The sequence below is a fragment of the Dipodomys merriami genome, unplaced genomic scaffold (genome assembly GCF_024711535.1).
Source record: "Dipodomys merriami isolate MVZ:Mamm:240054 unplaced genomic scaffold, mDipMer1.0.p SCAF_437, whole genome shotgun sequence".
NCBI lineage: Eukaryota > Metazoa > Chordata > Mammalia > Rodentia > Heteromyidae > Dipodomys > Dipodomys merriami.
In genome coordinates, this window is record NW_027205999.1 from 439,411 (window position 1) to 458,054 (window position 18,644).

General features: G+C 43.4%; 1 protein-coding gene and 1 long non-coding RNA gene across 4 annotated transcripts; one reads left to right on the top strand and one right to left on the bottom strand.

Annotated features, from left to right (window-relative positions):
* Positions 1-2,688: 2,688 nt before the first annotated feature.
* LOC138807855 (undifferentiated embryonic cell transcription factor 1-like) lies at positions 2,689-3,720 on the bottom strand. Its single transcript, XM_069993649.1, has 2 exons — positions 3,110-3,720; positions 2,689-2,983 (listed from the first exon to the last, which is right to left on the bottom strand). The coding sequence occupies exons 1-2, from the start codon at positions 3,718-3,720 to the stop codon at positions 2,689-2,691; spliced, it is 906 nt and encodes a 301-aa protein (XP_069849750.1).
* A 3,698-nt stretch (positions 3,721-7,418) lies between these two features.
* Positions 7,419-17,997, top strand: LOC138807851 (uncharacterized). Of its 3 annotated transcripts, XR_011366307.1 has the most exons (6): positions 7,419-7,585; positions 8,060-8,139; positions 9,182-9,295; positions 10,645-10,801; positions 16,415-16,610; positions 17,911-17,997. It is a non-coding gene; the product is annotated as an uncharacterized lncRNA (long non-coding RNA). The 3 variants fall into 3 exon arrangements; XR_011366306.1 differs by having other exon boundaries at positions 7,421-8,139; XR_011366305.1 differs by lacking the exons at positions 7,419-7,585; positions 8,060-8,139 and having other exon boundaries at positions 8,814-9,295.
* The last annotated feature ends 647 nt before the right edge of the window (positions 17,998-18,644 follow it).

Sequence of the window (18,644 nt, forward strand, 5' to 3'; positions counted from 1 at the left end):
TCTTGAGGATATGTACCACTATTTCCTCTTGGCTACTCATTTTAAAACAGATATACATTAAAAACTTTTGAACTCAAATGACCATTTTTTGTTAATGCAAGAATTAATCACCAGTACTGTACCAAGAAGCTAGACTTAACACCTATATGCCTTTTTTTGGTGGGGGGTGTCTGGTTGTGGGCCTGAACTCTGGGCCTGGGCGGTGTCCCTCAGCTCTTCAGCTCAAGGCTAGCACTGTACCACTTGAGCCACAGTGCCTCTTCTGGTTGTTTCTTTTCTGCTTATGTGGTGCTAAAGAACTGAGCCCGGGCCTCATGCATGCAAGGCAAGTGCTCTACCACTGACCCACCTTCCCAGCCCACCTATATGCCTTTTAAAAAAACATATCCAATTGCAGAGTATCAATGAAAGCAAATCATATACTGATAAATTTTCTAACCATATTTTTAAGGCTTTTTCAAAGTTAATACATCCAAGTGGCAGTTTTAGGAATACCAATCAGATCATGACATCACACATTTTTACCATTATGTTTCCTGTGTCTGTCTGCAAGAGAAAGGGACAGGACAAAGATTGGCCACACAGCCCCTCCTAAGGAATGTGCATGCACCCAACTCTTCAGGGTTAGTTGAACTGCCTTTGTGCCAGCTTGCCCTCTTCTACCATGCGTGGACTCCCCCCAGGGCCTGTCCCACCCTGCATGACTGGCTGAGCTGCACGTCTGCCTCTACATCCCTCACCTCAAAAGACAGGTCTTCTATTAGAGTCTAAGTTTTTCCCTTTTTTTTTTCTTGGTTCTTGAATGAAATAGTTTTAGACAGAACAGGTAAAGTTTTAGACAGAACAGGTAAAATCTTTGACAGTGTTAAATAAACCTTTATATTTAAATTTCTAATAGTATCCCCAAGTTTTAGCAAAGGGAACTAAATCCCAAACAGCCAATGCCTTTTTGTTGAGTCAGATAACTTGATTACAGTGTAAACAACCTTTGCATTTTAAAATACCGAATTTTAAAATACAGATTTTGATTTGTAAATTAAAGAATTCTTAGAAAGTTTAACTAAACTTTCTGTTTAAAACAATACAATAATCCTTTAAGATATTTGGCATACAAATCTGATGACCTTCCTTAGAGTTTAAACTCTTTTTTTAACAGCATGCTGATTTTCATCTTGAACATGTTCCAACATACTCATACAAAACTTAAAGTGCACAAAAATGAAAATCAGTCCAGAATCTTCATCTAAGATTTAAGATTTGTAAAACAAAGTGCCTTTGCTGAGCTTCATTTACCCAGGGCTTGCTTGTTTAGCAATGCATTTTACCAATTGGCCTTGTGAATACCTTCAGCTGGAGGAAGGCTAGGTGGGAGTCACCTGAAACGGAACTGGCCTATCTTTTATCCAATTTTCTTTTTAGACAAGAGCATTTTACAATTTTTTTAACTGTTCGGACAAGCCAAATGTCCATACGAGGCTCAAACTGTCTATGCCCTCACCTCCGGCTGCCTCTGCAGGAAAATGCAGCCTGAAGCTTGTAAGGGCTTGTGACCTCCCATGCCCACCTCTTCACTGCTGCAACACAGACAAAACAGAGCAGGTCTATGACCAAGCCCAGACAGAGCTGGAACTTTTATTCCCCCAGAGATGTCCAAATGAACAAAAAGAACAGATTCTAATAACTTGAATAATTGTCTGGGTTTTTTTTTTCAGATAATGGTGAGCTCTGGCGTTTAGGGGACCTGAATTCGGTGACTGAGAGCCCCAAAATAAACTCTCTGAACCTAGAAGAGAGGTGTTAGTTTAGAGGAACTCTCCTGCAGCCATTTTACATTAAGGGAGGGCCAATCTACCTGGCAGAGGGTGCAGAGATGACCTTGGGTAACAGTACTCATATGCCCTGGCTTTTTCCTGAAAATAAGAAAAGGGATCTAAAAGCATTTCCAAAAGTGATGGATAAAGAAGTTTGGTGCATTTCTACAAAAAGCAAGATATCAGTGATCTCAGAATTAGCTTAAAGAGAAGTTGTTTCTTACTTTTCCTGCTTGGGCCAAATAAGCTTTCCCCTTGGAATTTTATCAGCACCAGAGTGGAGACCTAAGTTTGAGAGGAGATTCTCCACCTCATCCCAAGGTTTCTCCAACAACTGAGGTTGGGGTTGGAGACATAGGTTTAACAGGAGATTCTACATCTCATCCCTTTCTCGATGCTTGTGGTTCTCAGACATTTAGACAGAAATGTCAACTAAAACAGACACAGATAGGTGGCTACACAAACCAAATGGTCAGACAGAACAAGTAAGACAACCCAAGTGAGGCAAGACTCCAGGTTAAGAACCCTAATCTGCCTCCACTGGGGAGAGGAGCATCCCAAACTCTTCCGTGGCTGGGAGTTCTGCTGCATCCCACCTCCCCTTCTGCCCCTTCCACTATACCTGGCCAGGCTTTTCAACTTACCTCTAGAGGCTTTTGAGTTCTAAGTTCCTGCTAGGAACTTCTCTCCACAGCTGTCCCCTAGGGAGTGGCTCTTCTGACACCAGTCCAAAGTCTCTGAGCTCAAGGCCCGGGGTCCTGGATCTCATTGGGCCTACATCTATTATATCCTGGATCCAAAAGAGACTTCACGAAACCCAGATAAAGGTGCTAGGAACTTTATTTTTAAAATGGAGGGGGGGGGGTGGCAGGGGCAGCTAGCTCGGCTTGCCCAGGACACCGCGCTGGGTGGCCACACTTCCCAGGATGAAGCCCACGGCCAGGGACATGGTCTGGTCGAAGGAGCCACGCAGCTGCTCCACGTGCTGGTTCTGGGTCAGCAGCTGGTCTTGCAGCGGGCCCAGCATGCCCACGATGTCGCCCAGGTGCATCTGCGTCTGCAGCAAGGCAGCATTCAGCGATGGCACGGCGGTGGGCTGCAAGAGGTTGGAGGGGGCCCAGGGTGGCGCGGCACCTGCGGGAGGGAGCACGGAGTCGGTGGGGGCGGGGGCTCTGCAGCTCACCCGCAGGCCTCTGACCCTCAGGCCCCTGCTGCCCCTTCCAGCCTCCAGCTCCGATCGCCTTTCCCCTCCCAGCCCCTGCTGTCCCTTCCCCTCTCCCGCCCAGCCCCCTGCCTACCTGGCTCTTCCAGGGCCGGGGCCGGCGCAGGCGCAGAGGGCGCGGGGGAGGCAGCCGCAGTGGGCGCACCTGTCCTGCTGATCGTTGCCCAGCAGCCCCATGAGCTCGCGGATCTGCGCGTCGAAGCGCCCGGGGGGCTTGCCCATGAGAATTTTGCTCTTCAGTAAATTGTAGCGGCGGCAGCACTGTGCAGGTGTCCTTCGCACCTGCCGCAGGGCGAGGGCGGCGGACACTTGGCGGTAGGTGGGCAGTGTGTGACACACAGCCGACAGCAGCATCTCGGCCAACAGCAGCTCTGTCTCCCAGGTGCTCCAGGGCTTGTGCTGCGCCAAACCCGGGGACATGGGCACGGGCACGCTGGGCCTGAGGGGCAAGCAGCCCTTGTTCGCCACCAGGCCCCGCGGCCGGGTCCCCGGCTTGTCCTTGGCCAGTGGCAGCAGCTCGGCCACCAAGTCGGTCCGCGAAGGCGGCGCAAGTGGCAGTCGCCGCCGGGGCCGGAGCAGCATCCCTGCGGGCTGCGTGGGCTCTGTGGTTGGGGCGGCACCCGGGGGCCTGCAGGGGCGGGGGTTGCGGGGGCCTAGAGGCTGGGGGACCCGGGGCGGCTGCGACATTTGGGCTGCCCGCGTGCGCTCTGCCTAGGTTGGAAATCAATCACGGTCAATCACCGGGAAAGTAGGAACAGCCTTGAGCTCAGGGTAGGATGCGTTTTTATAGGGGTAGGTTAGATAGAGTTATATATACAAGCCATGCAAGGCAGGTTTGGCCTATTTTTCATTGGTTACAATTAGAACCTTTAAATTAATTTGTTCTTTGTGCTCTGCCGAGCTAGGAACTTTATTAGCACCACATGGGACCACTTCCTACCACTGGGAAAGTAGGAACAGCCTTGAGCTCAGGGTAGGATGTGTTTTTATAGGGGTAGGTTAGATAGAGTTATATATACAAGCCATGGAAGGCAGGTTTGGCCTATTTTTCATTGGTTACAGTTAGAACCTTTAAATTAATTTGTTCTTTGCGCTCTGCCGAGCTAGGAACTTTATTACCACCACATGGGACCACTTCTTACCACTGGGAAAGTAGGAACAGCCTTGAGCTCAGGGTAGGATGTGTTTTTATAGGGGTAGGTTAGATAGAGTTATATATACAAGCCATGCAAGGCAGGTTTGGCATATTTTTCATTGGTTACAGTTATATGACCTTTAAATTAATTTGTTCTTTATGGTAATATCATATGTAATCATTTGTAATAGGTCAGTCATAGTGGGACCACTCAGCTGTGGTCTTCAATTGGCGGGCTGAAGGCCTTGTTACCAAGGCAAGCAAGCAAGGTTATAGAAGCAAAACTTGGCAGAAACATAGCCTTGACTCACAGAAGCATAGGCAAAACATAATCTTGACTTGGTCAGCATGATCAATACTATCAAAGCTATTGACACTACTTTAGAAATTATTTTTATTATAAGCTCCTAACTGCTCTTTAATGCACCTGGTGATAAGCCTCGGTTGTCAATAGCCTTTTGCAAAGCTGCCAGTTTGGTAAAATTGAGTAAGGGAGCGATGTTCTTTTGCTTTTTTATCAAGGATGGGGAAAGGACAAAAGTTGACTATTGGTCAGCCTTTGTCTGGGGTTTTTCTTTACCAGGAGGTTTTTTCCCTTTATCAATAATTGTGTTTTGTTTTCTGATTTCACAGTTTTGTACCCATGGCTAGTCTTTTCCCAGGGAAAAGGGGGTTCAGGGGAGAAAGTAAATTTCTAAGAGCAGGAGGGACTGAGGCCAGACAACAGAAGAAATTTCTGCCAGTGAATAGTAACTTGGATATTACAGAAAACCAAAGATCTGGTGTTTTAATGCATTAAGCTGTTCACATTGTAATCAAATTATCTGACTTCTCAAAAATGTAAAGGATTATTGCATTATTTTGAAGAAGAACTTTAGTTAATTTTCAAGTTTTTGCTAACACCAAAACTTGATGACTTTTCTTGGGAGTTTAAAACAACTCATTTATGTTTTTACATGATGATGACAGGCAGAAATTTACTGGTAGAACAAACTCCAGAGTTCATTTCATGGGTTTCACAGAGCAAGGGCACCTGGGACTGAGGAATGTCTCTCAAGGCCTTCCACTAAGTGCGGCCATGTGGCCAGTCCCCTGACACAGGAGTCAGGTCATGACAGGAGTCGTCCTGTTCAGGCGAGAATAGGATCTCACTGGGGCATCCAGATGAAGTGGACTCACCCCCTGGACAAAGTCACAGATGCTGACCAGTATCTTAAAAGATAGTTTATTCAATTGATCAGCCAGGGTTAACTCATCTAGGGAATGAGCAGTCCCAAACTCAAATAGCTCAGGGTTTATAAAGGTTAAAAAAATGCATTCTTTTAGAGCAGATTCAAGCAAGGTGGTGTACAGAAGAACTTCGCAGTTATTTTATTTTGCAAGCTCCTAAGTCACAAACATTCCCGAAACAATTAAAACCGTAAGTACTCCTGTAACAATTTCTTGACCTAAAGCAACGGGCAGTTCCTAGTTTTGGGGCCAGGTGTTTTGCTTTTTCAAAATTAGTAATTACAGTAGAAGGAACAGCTAGGGGGTAAATAGGCCTAGTTCTTTCCTCATAACTAGTTGTTCCAGTTCAATCCTGCCTTGCATAGTTTGTCCCTATTCTTAATGAATGAAGTTCCTACAAGAATTGTTTAAGGCTGGGTGCCCGTGGCTCAAACCTGTAATCCTAGCTACTTAGGAGGCTGAGATCTGAGGATCGTGGATCAAAGCCAGCCCGGGCAGGAAAGTCCATGATACTCACATCTCCAATAAACCACTAGAAAACCAGAAGTGGCACTGTGACTCAAGCAGTAGAGCACTTGCCTTGAGCTGAAGAGCTGAGGCATAGCGCCCAAGCCCAGAGTTCAGGACCCCTGACCAAAAAATAAATAAATAAAAATAAATAAATAAATAAAAAATAAAGAATCATTTAAGGAAGGAGCTAAGAAAAAGAAAATACAGCTAAGAACAAAAGGGAGCAGCAGAGATTACTAATCTCCATATCTAATAGTTATAAAAAAAACATTCAAGTTAAAAAAAAAGATTTCAGCCAGGTGTGGGTGGCTCACAACTGTAATCCTAGCAATTCAGGAGTCTGAGATCTGAGGGTCCTGGTTTGAAGCCAGCCTGAAAAGAAAAGTCTGTGAGGTTCTTTATCTCCAGTTAACCTGCAAAAAGCCAGAACTGGAGGTATAGCTCAAATGGTATAGCACTAGCCTCGAGCAGAAAAAGCTTAAGGAGGGGCTAGGAAGGTGGCTCAGTGGTAGTGCGCTTGTCTTGCATGCATGAGGCCCTGGTTCCATTCCTCAGCATCACATAAGTAAAAAAAGAAAAAAGCCGGAAGTGGTGCTGTGGCTCAAGTGGTAGAGTGCTAGCCTTGATCTGAAGAGCTAAGGGACATTGCTCAGGCCCAGAGTTCAGACCCCATGACTGGACCCAAAACAAAAAACAAAAAAAAACTTAGGGATAGTTCAGTCCCCAGTTGAGTGGGGCTCAGTGTCCCAGCTCTGAGTTCACTCTCCAGTTTTGGCACCAAAATAGGAATAATATTAATAATTACTTAAGAAGAAACAGGAAATACTTAGGATGTGGTATATGTTTGAGTCCTGAAGCTCCCTGTTGAGTTGCCTTGTTTCCCTTGTAGTACTGTTGCAGTGGTGTGTGTGTGTGTGTGTGTGTGTGTGTGTGTGTGTGTGTGTGTGTGTGTGTGTACACAAGTAACCCTATTAGTTATTTTATTGTAACCATTAGGACCCATGAGCAAGAACTATTATAAGAAAACAGAAGTGTTGAATAATACGCTGTAAGCTACAACAGTAGATGGCCAAGCCAGGTGGGCCCCAGGTATCCTTGATTCTGGACTGTGCACAGTTAACCAATCACAGACATTATTGGCTCCTTGGTTAAACCCCAGAGAAAAAGCTGCTTTGTTCGGGATGCTGCAAGATAGACTGGCCAAGTGAATATCCTGTGTTGAAACAGGGAGAGGCAAGTCAGTAAGGTGAGGGCTATGCAATGCTCTGAAGGAAATGGGCATAAGTGAGAGTACCTGTCTTAAAGGGGCTTGGGGTATTAGTCTTTCCCCACACCACCATCCTAGAATTGTCCCTCAGCTTTTTGTTTAAGGTTAGCACTCTGCTACTTGAGTCACAGCTCCACTTCTGGCTTTTTTGTTGCTTTATTGGAGAAAAGGAGCCTCATTGACTTTTCTGCCTAGGCTGGCTTCAAACCATGGTCCTCAGATCTCAGCATCCTGATTAGGATTACAAGCATGCGCCATGGGCCCATCTATAATGCTGTTCTTAATGGCAGTGGCAGTCAGACAGGGCCTTCATCCGTGTCTTATATGGTCTCATCCTAATAGGTACTGTCCTCAGGCTAGAGTGTAGGGGACTGACTGGAAATCTCAGGCCTGGCCACAGTGACAATTGAGTGAGTTACATTTCTTGAATTTGGATGCAGGCCACCTGCTTTGCTTCTTGGGTTTCTGCTTTCGAGTGCTCTGCTGGACTATACCTGGGGTCTCTGGTGAGACACCTGGGTGAATGTGGGCACTTTTCAGAATGGCTTAGAAGCAGCTCTTGGTGGCTTTGAAGCTTGGCTTTCATTTCTGGCATGACAGTGCATTGGGAAGGTTCTGGATCCAGAGTCAGGCTTAGCTTTGGGCTCAATCTCTGCCACATGCTAGCTCTTTCTTCCATTCCAGATGAGTCACTGTCCATCTTAGGCTGCCCTGTCCTGTCTCCTCCTCATATACCTGTCTCGGACTTGGGGCCAGGGTTCTGATGAAGAAATTCTCTTCAGACAAATAGAGATTCCATGGAAAGAAATTGATCATGTACAGCTGGTTTCTCCACTGGCAGTTGTTCAATTTTATTTCCCTTTCATTTTTCTTCCTCTTCTCAGGGATCACTGCCTATAAGAACTTCATAGCAACTAGACTTAGATGGGTAAATGTAAATTGGAGCTGGCTTCTGAAACTCCAGGTGAGTTTCTTCAGGCTTGGGAGATTTTTCAGAGCCCTATGCACCTAATGCATTTTAGCCTTTATTTTTATTTTTCACCTATATTTTTCTTCTTGTATTACTTCTAGATGCCTTTTATTTTCCCTTAGGACTCAAGCATAATTTTGGTTGCTTTTAGGTGTAATTATAGAAGGCCCAACTCATTTCAGTGACAGGAAGATTTATTATTTCACATAATAATAACCACGGTGGGGCTGGGGGTTTAGCCCAGGGGAAGGGTGCCCGCCTGGCGCGTGTGCAAGGCCCTGGGTTCGGTCCTCAGCCCTGGAAAAAAAAAGAAAAAAAATAATAACCATAGCACAAGGAAGACGGTAGAATTCATTAATTCAGTGGCTCAGTACTGTCTTCTTTTTTTGTCTTTTGTTTTGTCAGCCATGGGGACTGAACTCTGGGCCTGGGCTTTTTCCCTGAGCAACTCGGCTCAAGGCTAGCACTCTACCACTTTAGCCACAGGGCCACTTCTGATTTTCTGGTGGTTTATTGGAGATAAGAGTTTCACAGGTTTTCCTTCCTGGGCTGGCTTTGAACTATGATCCTCAGATCTCAGCCTCCTGAGTAGCTAGGATTACAGGTCTGAGCCACTGGCACCCAGCCTGTCTTCTTATATTTATATTCCTACTATCTTTTGAATTGACCATACTGGGTATATTCTCCACATGCTAAAGTTCATCATCCCAAGTTGGCTGTTGCAGCACCAGACATCCCATGTAAACACAGAAACCAACAGAATGGATGATGAGACAAAATTAGGATTTGTTTGTAAAGAGGACTGAGAAGTGACCACTGAGGTGGTATCAATCCTTGATGAGAAACATGTACCTTTTCTCTTTTGCTTGACAGGTTAAGAACAAATATCTTGTCATTGCATAATGAGATTACATACTGTTCCCTCAACTATTATTTCCTCATTTTATTTCCTTCTGCTCTCTACACTAGAAGGCCAAACAAGACCACTAGCTATTGTCAGAACTACGTACACCTCATTTGTACCTCCTTGTTCTAGGCAGGCTGAGCCTGTGCCTGAACTACATCCTGCCCATGTGGCCTGCCCTGCAGCTGTAGCATAAGACAAAAACGGCTAGAGTCAACAGTACAAGCAGAGCTTGTTCCCTCCCAAGTATGTATTTTGAAAACAATCTTTTTATTTTTATTGCACGATAAAACAGAAAATATAGCTGGCGCTGTTGGATCATGCTTGTAATCCTAACTCATCAGCAGGCTGAGATTTTAGGATTAAGTTTCAAAGCTAGCTTGGGCAGGAAAGTCTGTGAGTCTCTTCTCTCCAACAAACCATCAAAAAGCCTGAAGTAAAGCGGTGGCTCAAGTGGTAGAGTGCCAGCCTTGAGCGAAACAGCTAAGAGCCAGTGCCCAGTTCTTGAGTTCAAGCCTCAGAACTGGCTCTCCCACTCAGGATCCATCCAGGATCCTGCTTTCCCTTGATCTGTCAGACCTCCTCTGCCTCCTCCAGTCTGTGACATTTCCACTGTCTTTTCTTTAGTATGAGCTTGACACTTTTGAAAAGGGCAGCTACTGATCCTGTGGGAAGCCTCCCAGTGTGACTTGGGTGGGTGTTTTTTTTTTTTTTTTTTTGGCTGGTCCTGGGGCTTGAACTCAGGGCCTGGGTGCTCTCCTTGAGCTAGTTCTAGGCTATCACTCTACCACTTGGAGCCACAGCACCCACGTCTAGTTTTCTGGTGTTCACTGGAGATATGAATGTCACAGACTTTTCTCTCTGGGCTGGCTTTGGACCAACATCATCAGATCTGAGCCTCTTTATTGGCTAGAATTCCATGGGTGAGCCACTGGAACCCAGCTAGGCATATCTTGGTTTATTTGTTTGTTTATGCCTAATTTTATAACTGAATGAGAAAGCTCAGTTATGTCATATCAATTTCTGATGTCTCATTGCCTGGGTGTATCTTTGGCCATCTACTTAAGGTGATCCTTGTCAGTATTTTTCAGGATGAGGCCACTGTTTCTTACATGGTAATTGGCAAATAATCTGAGTCTATAGTTCAATTGCAAAGAGATTTTCTTCAAAGGGTATCTCTGTGCAGGTTCAGCTTAGGAAACAGATGGTTTGAGATGGACATGGGCCAGGTTGGTATTCCAGCAAGATCTTCTGCCTCATCTCTAAATGGCCCAGCTTGTGAAGTGCCTGTGCTTCATCCTCAAGTTCTGTTTGAGAACCTAGCCTGATGTTAGAGATTTGCCTATAAGCTTTTCTGCAAGATAGTTTCCTTCCAAACTGACATTCACAAAGTGAGTTAGGTTTAATATAAGCAACACAAAATGGAACTGGTATCAAGCAGCATTTATTTAGTGTCTCTGTGTATCTGCTACTATGTTAAATCTAAGGAAGGTGAAAGTCGTAGTCTCTGTCCATGAATCCAGCACCTTTTCTTCAAAGTATGATCCTTTGAGCTCCTGTTCTGACACAATTGTTTAACTACATTGGTTTTACAGTTCTCTTTAAATAGCTTTTCACCTGTGACACTCATCTTCAGTGAAACACCAAAAAGAATCTGGAAGTGGAGCTGTGGTTCAAGTGGCTAGGCCCTAGGCTAGAACAAAAAAGCTCAAGAGCAATGCCCAGGCCCTGGGTTCAAGCCCCAGAAATGAGGTAAGAGGAAATTAGCAGCTACTAGATAAAACAGAAGGTTAAGAGGCCAGAGCTAGAGTGGCTCAAGCCTACGATTATAACTACCTAAGGAAATTGAGTCTGAGGATCCGGATTTGAAGCCAATCCAGGCAGACAAATCGAAGACTTATCTCTAAATAACCAGCCTGGGTTCAATTTCATTACCGGACAGAAACAAAAACAAAAAAGTAAACAAAATTTCTGGGGAAGGTTTATTTAGAATGATGGCTCTACTGAAACCACTGAAGCAGTAGAAAACATAGATTCTCTTTTTTTCTCTCCTGTCTCTCTTTTCCTTGTTCTTTTTTTCTTCTTTCTCTCTGCTCTCTTTCTCTCCTAGCACATGCTAGGCAAGACATCTAACCACTGTGTTTGATACCCAGCCACATGTTTGGATTTTTACATAATCCAATTCTCTCCAGGTGCCGGTGGCTCACGCCTGTAATCCTAGCTACTCAAGAAGCTGAGATCCAAGAATCAGGGTTCAAAGCCAGCCCTGGCAGGAAAACCTGTGAAAGTGAAACTCTTATCTCCAATAAACCACCAGAAAACCGCAAGTGGCGCTGTAGCTCAAATGGTAGAGTGCTAGCCTTGAGCTGATTTGCTCAGGGACAATGCCCAGGCCCAGAGTTCAAGCCCCAAGACTGCCAAAAAAAAAAAAAAATCCAATCTCTTTACCTCCGAAAAGTTCCATTTTCCTTATATTTATAAACTTATACCTTTCTAGCTCCACAACTCCAGACTTCACACATTTACACTACTGAAGGATAAATAATGAGATGCATCTTTTTTAATGAGGGAAGGGGGGCTCATCTTAAAAACCACAAATCAAAGCATCTTACTCGTCTGCTTAGAAACCTACTGCCTTTTCCCATTAAGTTCCATATTAAGAGTTAAAACTATCCTGAGCTGGGCATAGGTGGCTAATGCCTGTAATCCTAGCTACTCAGGAGTCTAATGTTTTGGGATCATAGTTCGAGATGAGCTTGGGCTAGAAAATCTGACATTCATCTCCAATTAACCACACAGAGAGAGAGAGAGAGAGAGAGAGAAAGAGAGAGAGAGAGAGAGAGAGAGACAGAGACAGAGACAGAGACAGAGACAGAGACAGAGAGACAGAGAGAGAACAACAACTTTATCCCATCTCATAAGCTGGACGAGCCATGGTGTTCAAGTCCCAGGCCTCCTCTTATTTATCTTTTTGCAAACCTCCTCCCCCTCATTTTTTTGTGCCAGTCCTAGGGCTTAAACTCAGTGTCTGGGCACTGTCCCTGTGCTTCTTTTGCTCAAGGTTAGTGCTCTACCATCTGAGCCACAGCATCACTTCTGGCTTTTTCTGTGTATGTGGTACTGAGGGATCAAACCCAGGGCTTCATGCATGCCAGGCAAGCACTCTACCACTAAGCCACATTACAATCCCCTTGACCCGTTTTTTTGCAGCATTTTTTTCTTTTTCTTTTCTTGGATTACTAAAATTTGTTAAGGCCTTTGCATTTGCTAGTTAGTCCTCCCTCACCTTCTCCTGCCCAATTCATATAACTAAACGTCCTTGCAAACACTTTGCTACTGGCCTGGACAGCCCTGTTCTGCCCATTTGGGCCTTGCCAAGTCAGTGGCTTGGGTAATCCCTGACCTCGGGATAGTTGGGAGGGTACTTAGCACTCAGTACCTGTTGGAGGGTCAGATCTTCAAAAACACAAATGCAGATGTACAATCCCAGTCTCCTTTTCCCAGCTGACATCACTCCAGTGACTATGGTCAGCCAAACTTTAAACCACCCGGTTGGTGCCCAAACTCAATGAACCAGAGCCCAGCCACTTCAGAACAAAGAAGAACCCAGACCCAGAAGTATACCTGGCCAGACCCACCCCACAGGGGGAAGTATTTCCCAGGCATTGGGAGCACACTTTGTAGGCATCTGCAGTGGCTATGTGCTGGCTGGGTGCAAGGTACTCTCTAAGTTGAGGTTGGCAGGAGCAAGGTGCTGGTAAGCCTTGATTGCTGAGAAGGGTAAAGGAGGGAAAAGGCAGCCTGATGGTAGGAATGAGAGACACAAAGCATATGCATTTTGGTTCCTTAAAAATATGAATCCCTTTGGCTTATTTTTTTTAATTTACTGGCATATTTCTCTTTTCCAATTCATCATAAAATACCCAGAAAACTTAGGAAACCATTAAATAATGCAATTTTACTTTCATCTACCTGTTATTTATTTATGTTTGCAGAGAGATGATGAATTTATTGAGAGTAGAGTATCTACATTCCTTCTACTAATAATATTAACAGTATAAACAATATAAACTCTTTGTCTTCCATCCTAACACATTCTAGATGATCTTTTATTTTCTTTTTTGGTCGGTTCTGGGGCCTGAACTCTGGGCTTGGGTGCTGTCCCTCAAGTCTTCAGCGTAGGGCTAGCACTCTACCACTTGAACCACAGTGCCACTTCCGGCTTTTTCTGCTTACGTGGTACTGAGGAATTGAACCCAGGGCCTCATGCATGCAAGGCAAGTACTGTACCACTGAGCCACCTTGCCAGCCCCTCTAAATGATTTTTACTCATGTAGATTCAAATTTAGATGGTGATGACCAAAGTGTAGAGATTACCATTGTTTCCTGTTTCAGAGTATGTCCTAATCTCATATGAAGTTAAATGAATTACATTTCTACAATGATATATTTTGTATGTATTACATATAATGCATGCATTACACATAGTATACAACACATACACACACACACACACACACACACACACACACACACACACACACACACACACACACGTATTCATACAGCTTAACTCCAAGGTATCTTAAAGTTGCCTTCTGATTTCATGCCTCGTGATTCTTTTTCTCCCCGGTATTTTAATGGCTCCAGGCAACTAGTATCATGTATACCTTTTAGCTTTCTCATGGATTGTTTTTATACCTTTGAACACTCTCTCTGGCATTTTCACCTGTCACAGTCTGATGTACATCTCATGGCAGGCATTTGCAGATAACTATGGGGCTAATCAGGTTAACATAAATTAGTGAATTGAATTCGAGTGCCAATTTTGAGGTGCAGGAGCATTGCCTAAAAGGACCAGTAGCTATTTGGCATGAAGTAGTCATTAAGCAGTGACTATAGAGCCTTTGTTGCTAGATCTTTCAGTTTTCAAGGGAAATTGGACACTTGCACTTTTGTATGAAGACTGGTTTTTAAACATGGAACTCATTTAAAAGTTTAGGCACTATATAGATAAATTAAAAACATCTCTAGGCTAGATTTGACACTCCAAGCTCTAGACATGTGTTTGGTTCTTTGTGTATGAATCATGTCTCCTGATTCAAATGGGTGTTTTCCTTTCTGTTAGCATTTTTGGTATGTATCTTAATTATAGTAGTGTGCTGGTCTTTCTGCCTTAGTTGTTAATATGTTTATAAAATCTGTTTGAAACACATATTGGCTCTTTCCTACATGTAGTCCATCTCTCTATAAAATAGGTTTATACATACCTGTGTGTATGGGTGAAGGAGGGTGAAAGAGAAAGAGAGAGAGCACAAGAGAAGAGGGTAAAGGAAAGGGGAGGAAATACATTTATTCTCTCATGCTATTTGATTCTCCTCTTCTTCTGGAAGGAATTAGATTGGGTAATTGAATTGCTGCTTAAAAGTTGATCTGAGGTGCAGGGAATGTGGTTTAGTGATAGTGCTTGCCTACCATACATGAAAGCCCATTGTTCAGTTCCTCAATACCACATACACAGAAAAATCCAGAAGTGAGGCTGTCTCTCAAGGGTTAGAGTGCGAGCCTTGAGCAAAAAAAGCTCCAGGACAGTGCCTAGGCCTTGAGTTCCAGTTCCAGGACTGGCAAAAAAATGTTAAACTAGGAATTCAATGGATATAGCCAAATGGTGGAGCTCTTCCCTGGTATGTGTGGGGTCCTAAGTTCTATCGCTAGCACTGTAAAAAAAAAAAAAAGTAAATATAAAATATAAGTCAATCGTCATCTCTTTTGTCACATCAAATGTTCCAATACTAACAGAATTTTGGTATATTTATGATGAATATTTTTAATAATAGCAAAAGGCCCAGAATAGTGTTTTATATTTATAATCCTAGACACTCCAGAGAAGGAGATAGGAGGATTAAGGTTTAAGAGCAGACCAAACAAAAAGTTAGTGTTTCAGAGATAGCAAGCATGGTAGTGTATGCCTGTAATCTCAGGTACTTGAGAGGCAGAGGTAAGAAATTCATGGTCTGAGGCTTGCCTAGACAAATTTGGGAAACCCTATCTAAAAAACAAAAGCAAAAGGATTAGGGACATCTTTTATTCCCTAGGGCCACCACTACAAATAGGAAACAAAACCCTAAAAAACTGTTCTGACAGAAATGTTTTTTGATAGATTAAATCTCTGGAAGAGTTTTAGTAGGAAGTGATTACTAAAGATTTTAAAGGATAGTCAGTAAAAGGGGAAATAGATAATGAACCTCCTCACAATGAAAAACTTGCTCAGGGAAAGACTCTAGGAAGACAGGAAAAAAATAAACTATAAAGTAGCATGAAATATTTCCAAGCCATATAGTAGAGGAATTAAATCTCCAATAAACAGTGTTCTCAAGTCTCTGTAGTACATAATGATAAAAACCAAACCAGAATGATTGGATAATGACCAAAAGATACAAATAAATGTTTCACTAAAGAATATATACTCAGCAAATAAGCATATAAAAGGATGCGTTGGTCCCAACCGTTAGAGGAATGCAATTTAAAATGCTCAGTGAGGTACCAGTACACACGTATCTGAATGGTTCAATCAAAATAGTGACAACACAAGGTTGATCAGAATTCAGGGGAACTTGATTATTCTTACATTGCCACTTGGAAAATGAAGTGATAGTTTACATGGGAAAAGAATAGAGCAATACCTTGTTTTGGGACAGTCCTGTGGATTGAGCTCAGTGCCATGGCACTATCCTTGAGCTTTTTTGCTCAAGGCTAGCGCTCTACCACTTGACCCACAGTGCCAGTTTCCGTGCATGTGGTACTGAGGAATCAAACTCAGGGCTTCATGCATGCTAGGCAAGCTTTCTACTGCTAAGGCACATGTCCAGCCTAACAGTAACATTTAAAACTAAACTGAGTAGCTCAAGAGAAAGCTTTGGTTCCCATAAACACCTATACATAAGGTTTCTGAATCATCTTATTTCTGTGATAGTCCCAAAGTACATTTATACCAAGGACTATTCAGAAACAATAAAAAAAAGTCTTAATACAATAAAAGTGGGTCTGGAGGGACTTAAATGCTGTGTAAAAAATTCTTAACAAGTGGCATGCTATGTAATTTCATCTATATTTCTTGAAGTGAAAAAGGTTCAGTTGAAATCTGTTGAAATCTGAAGATTGGTGGATTCTGCCACAATGAATTATGCTTCAGTTATGGAAGCTGTTACTAGGAGAACCTGGGGGAAGATCTGTGGGATCTTGTCTGTATTAATTTACTAATGTTTCTGCCTGTGACTCTGTGAAAGTGTCAAAAGATTTAGACAAATAATGTATACTAAAAAAGCTGACCTCAATCACGTTTTTCCCTTGGGCTTTCTGATAAAGATGATCCTTGAGTCTCCAGTGATAACTGAAGATGGAAACTGGGAGTCAGTGGAGAATTCTGAGTCTGTGAAGAGTAATGAATCTGTTGACCAACATGCCAATCAAGAAAGTTAATGGAAGCTGTAGTGCCCAGTTGAAAAGACCAGATGTTGGGTCTTCCAGGGACCCTGAGACTTCAGAAGTTCTCCCTTTTCAGGTATTACAGACAGCCACTGACTAGAATCTCTATTTTTTTTTTTGTGGGTCATGGGGCTTTGAGCTCTGGGCTTGGGTGTTGTCCCTGTGCTCTTCAGCTTAAGGTGAGCACTCTACCACTTGAAACACAGCACCACTTTCGGTTTTTCTAATGGTTTATTGGAGATAAGAGTCTCATGGACTTTCCTGCCTGGGCTGGCTTTGAACTCTGATCTTCAGATCTCAGATACTCAGCCTCCTGAGTAGCTAGGAAAACAGGTGTGAGCCTCTGGTGCCCAGCTAGAATCTCTATAAAATATTGGGATTTAAAAATATTGGGGTTAACCTGGTACCCCTGGCTCAGACCTGTAATCCTAGCTCCTGAGGATGCTTAGGTCCAGATGAAATGCAGATTCAATTTCCAACTAAATTCCAGCAAAATGCTACACTAGAGGTATGGCTCAAGTGGTAGAATGCCAGTCATGAGCAAGCAAAACAAACGTGTGAGGCCCTGGTACAAGGAAAAAGAAGTTGGGGTTAACAGACTCAAGCTCAATGCTAATTTAGGATTGAACTTCTTTACTTGTTTTTACAACCATAAATAATAGTTTTTCAGTTCTATAAATGCCATCAGCAGTGATTACCTTTGCTGCATGGTGCCTACATGATGAAAACATGCAAGTGTCTGTCAGTCAAGCAGTGCATTAAGCAAATATTATTTGGTTCCCCATACTTTGGCTAATAATTAGATAACTTACGTATATTATACTTTTTCATACTTTCTTGTGTCTTCCCTCCCCCGCTCATTTACTGGGACAGTAGGAAACTTTCCAAAGATATATCCCAGGCCAGATGGGGATATTGGAGCAGCTGGGGCAACTCATTGCTCTTCTCAGGCTCAGCTACAGTAGCCACTGTGTGTAAGATCATCAGTCATTTCATTACTGTGTGTGTTTATATTGTTACAAGGGACTTTGTTAATAAATCTCCTTCTACATTTGTTCAAGGGATTTAATTGTTTGAAGACAAGTGATCATGAGATAGATGATAGACATCGCAAGTAGAATTGGTAGCATTTTCTTATTAGAATGAAGTCTAGGAATTGCTATAAATGTCTGTTCTTTAGTGATGATGTATCAGAGTTTTTGTATAAAAAATGTTATACTAAGGAGATCTTTCCAAGGACTAATAACCCTAATTGTTAAAAATAAACTGTCTTATAGCTATCATGATTTTAGATGCATGGACTTTGATATTACATTTTTGAAATTTAGGTTGTTTAGTTTGGTAATAAAGAGCAACACATTTTGATTTTTCTCTAGGACAAGATACTTCAAATATCATGGAAAAGGCAGAGACTTCCCTTGGGATCCCTAGTCCCAGTGAGATTTCAGCCGAAGTCAAACATGCTGGAGGTCTGTATATGGAACCATTAAGTCCTAGGATACTTTGGATTCAGTAGCTAGCTTGTGCATTTTTGATACTAAGGACATGGGGATATTCTACAGGTGTGGTGGGTTGTCTTGTGAATCCAGCTGCCAGTTAGAGATCTGTGTCTTATAACTGCTCATATCCCTCTACTCTGCATCTGAAGTAATTTCAAGGACTGCTACATATTAAAATTATCTTGTTAGGGGGTTCCGGGAAGATGGCGGAGGAGAAGCTGGAATCTGAACAAGCTCTCGCATAGAAAGTAGGTTTAGAGTTCCAGTGAACAGTCCTAAGCCAGAGAATCACACCAAGTGTACCATCACAGGACAGAGAGTTAGACAAGAGAGGGGAAGCCAAGGAAACGCACCAGCTGCCGCTCCGGCGGCGGGGTCGCGGCGGCGACCACCGCCGCGGGAGTCATACCTGAGACACAGAGAGTCGGGGACGAAGGAGCCAGACGCAGTGGACGAGCGGATTCTACTCAACACCAACGAGAACCGACAAGGAGCGAACATCTTCATCCTGCTGTTTGCAGACCAGAGACGACCCAGGATCCAAGACTCGGCGTGAGTACAAGCCCGACATCCTCACTCCTCAGGGAGCAGAGGAGGGAAGGCCACCCCTC

Bases quoted from the DNA above. Each gene is read 5' to 3' on its own strand.
- LOC138807855 (XM_069993649.1), bottom strand. From the start codon at position 3,720: ATGTCGCAGCCGCCCCGGGTCCCCCAGCCTCTAGGCCCCCGCAACCCC. The intron at 2,984-3,109 runs GTAGGCAGGGGG...GGTGAGCTGCAG, and splicing joins CCCGGCCCTGGAAGAGCCAG to AGCCCCCGCCCCCACCGACT.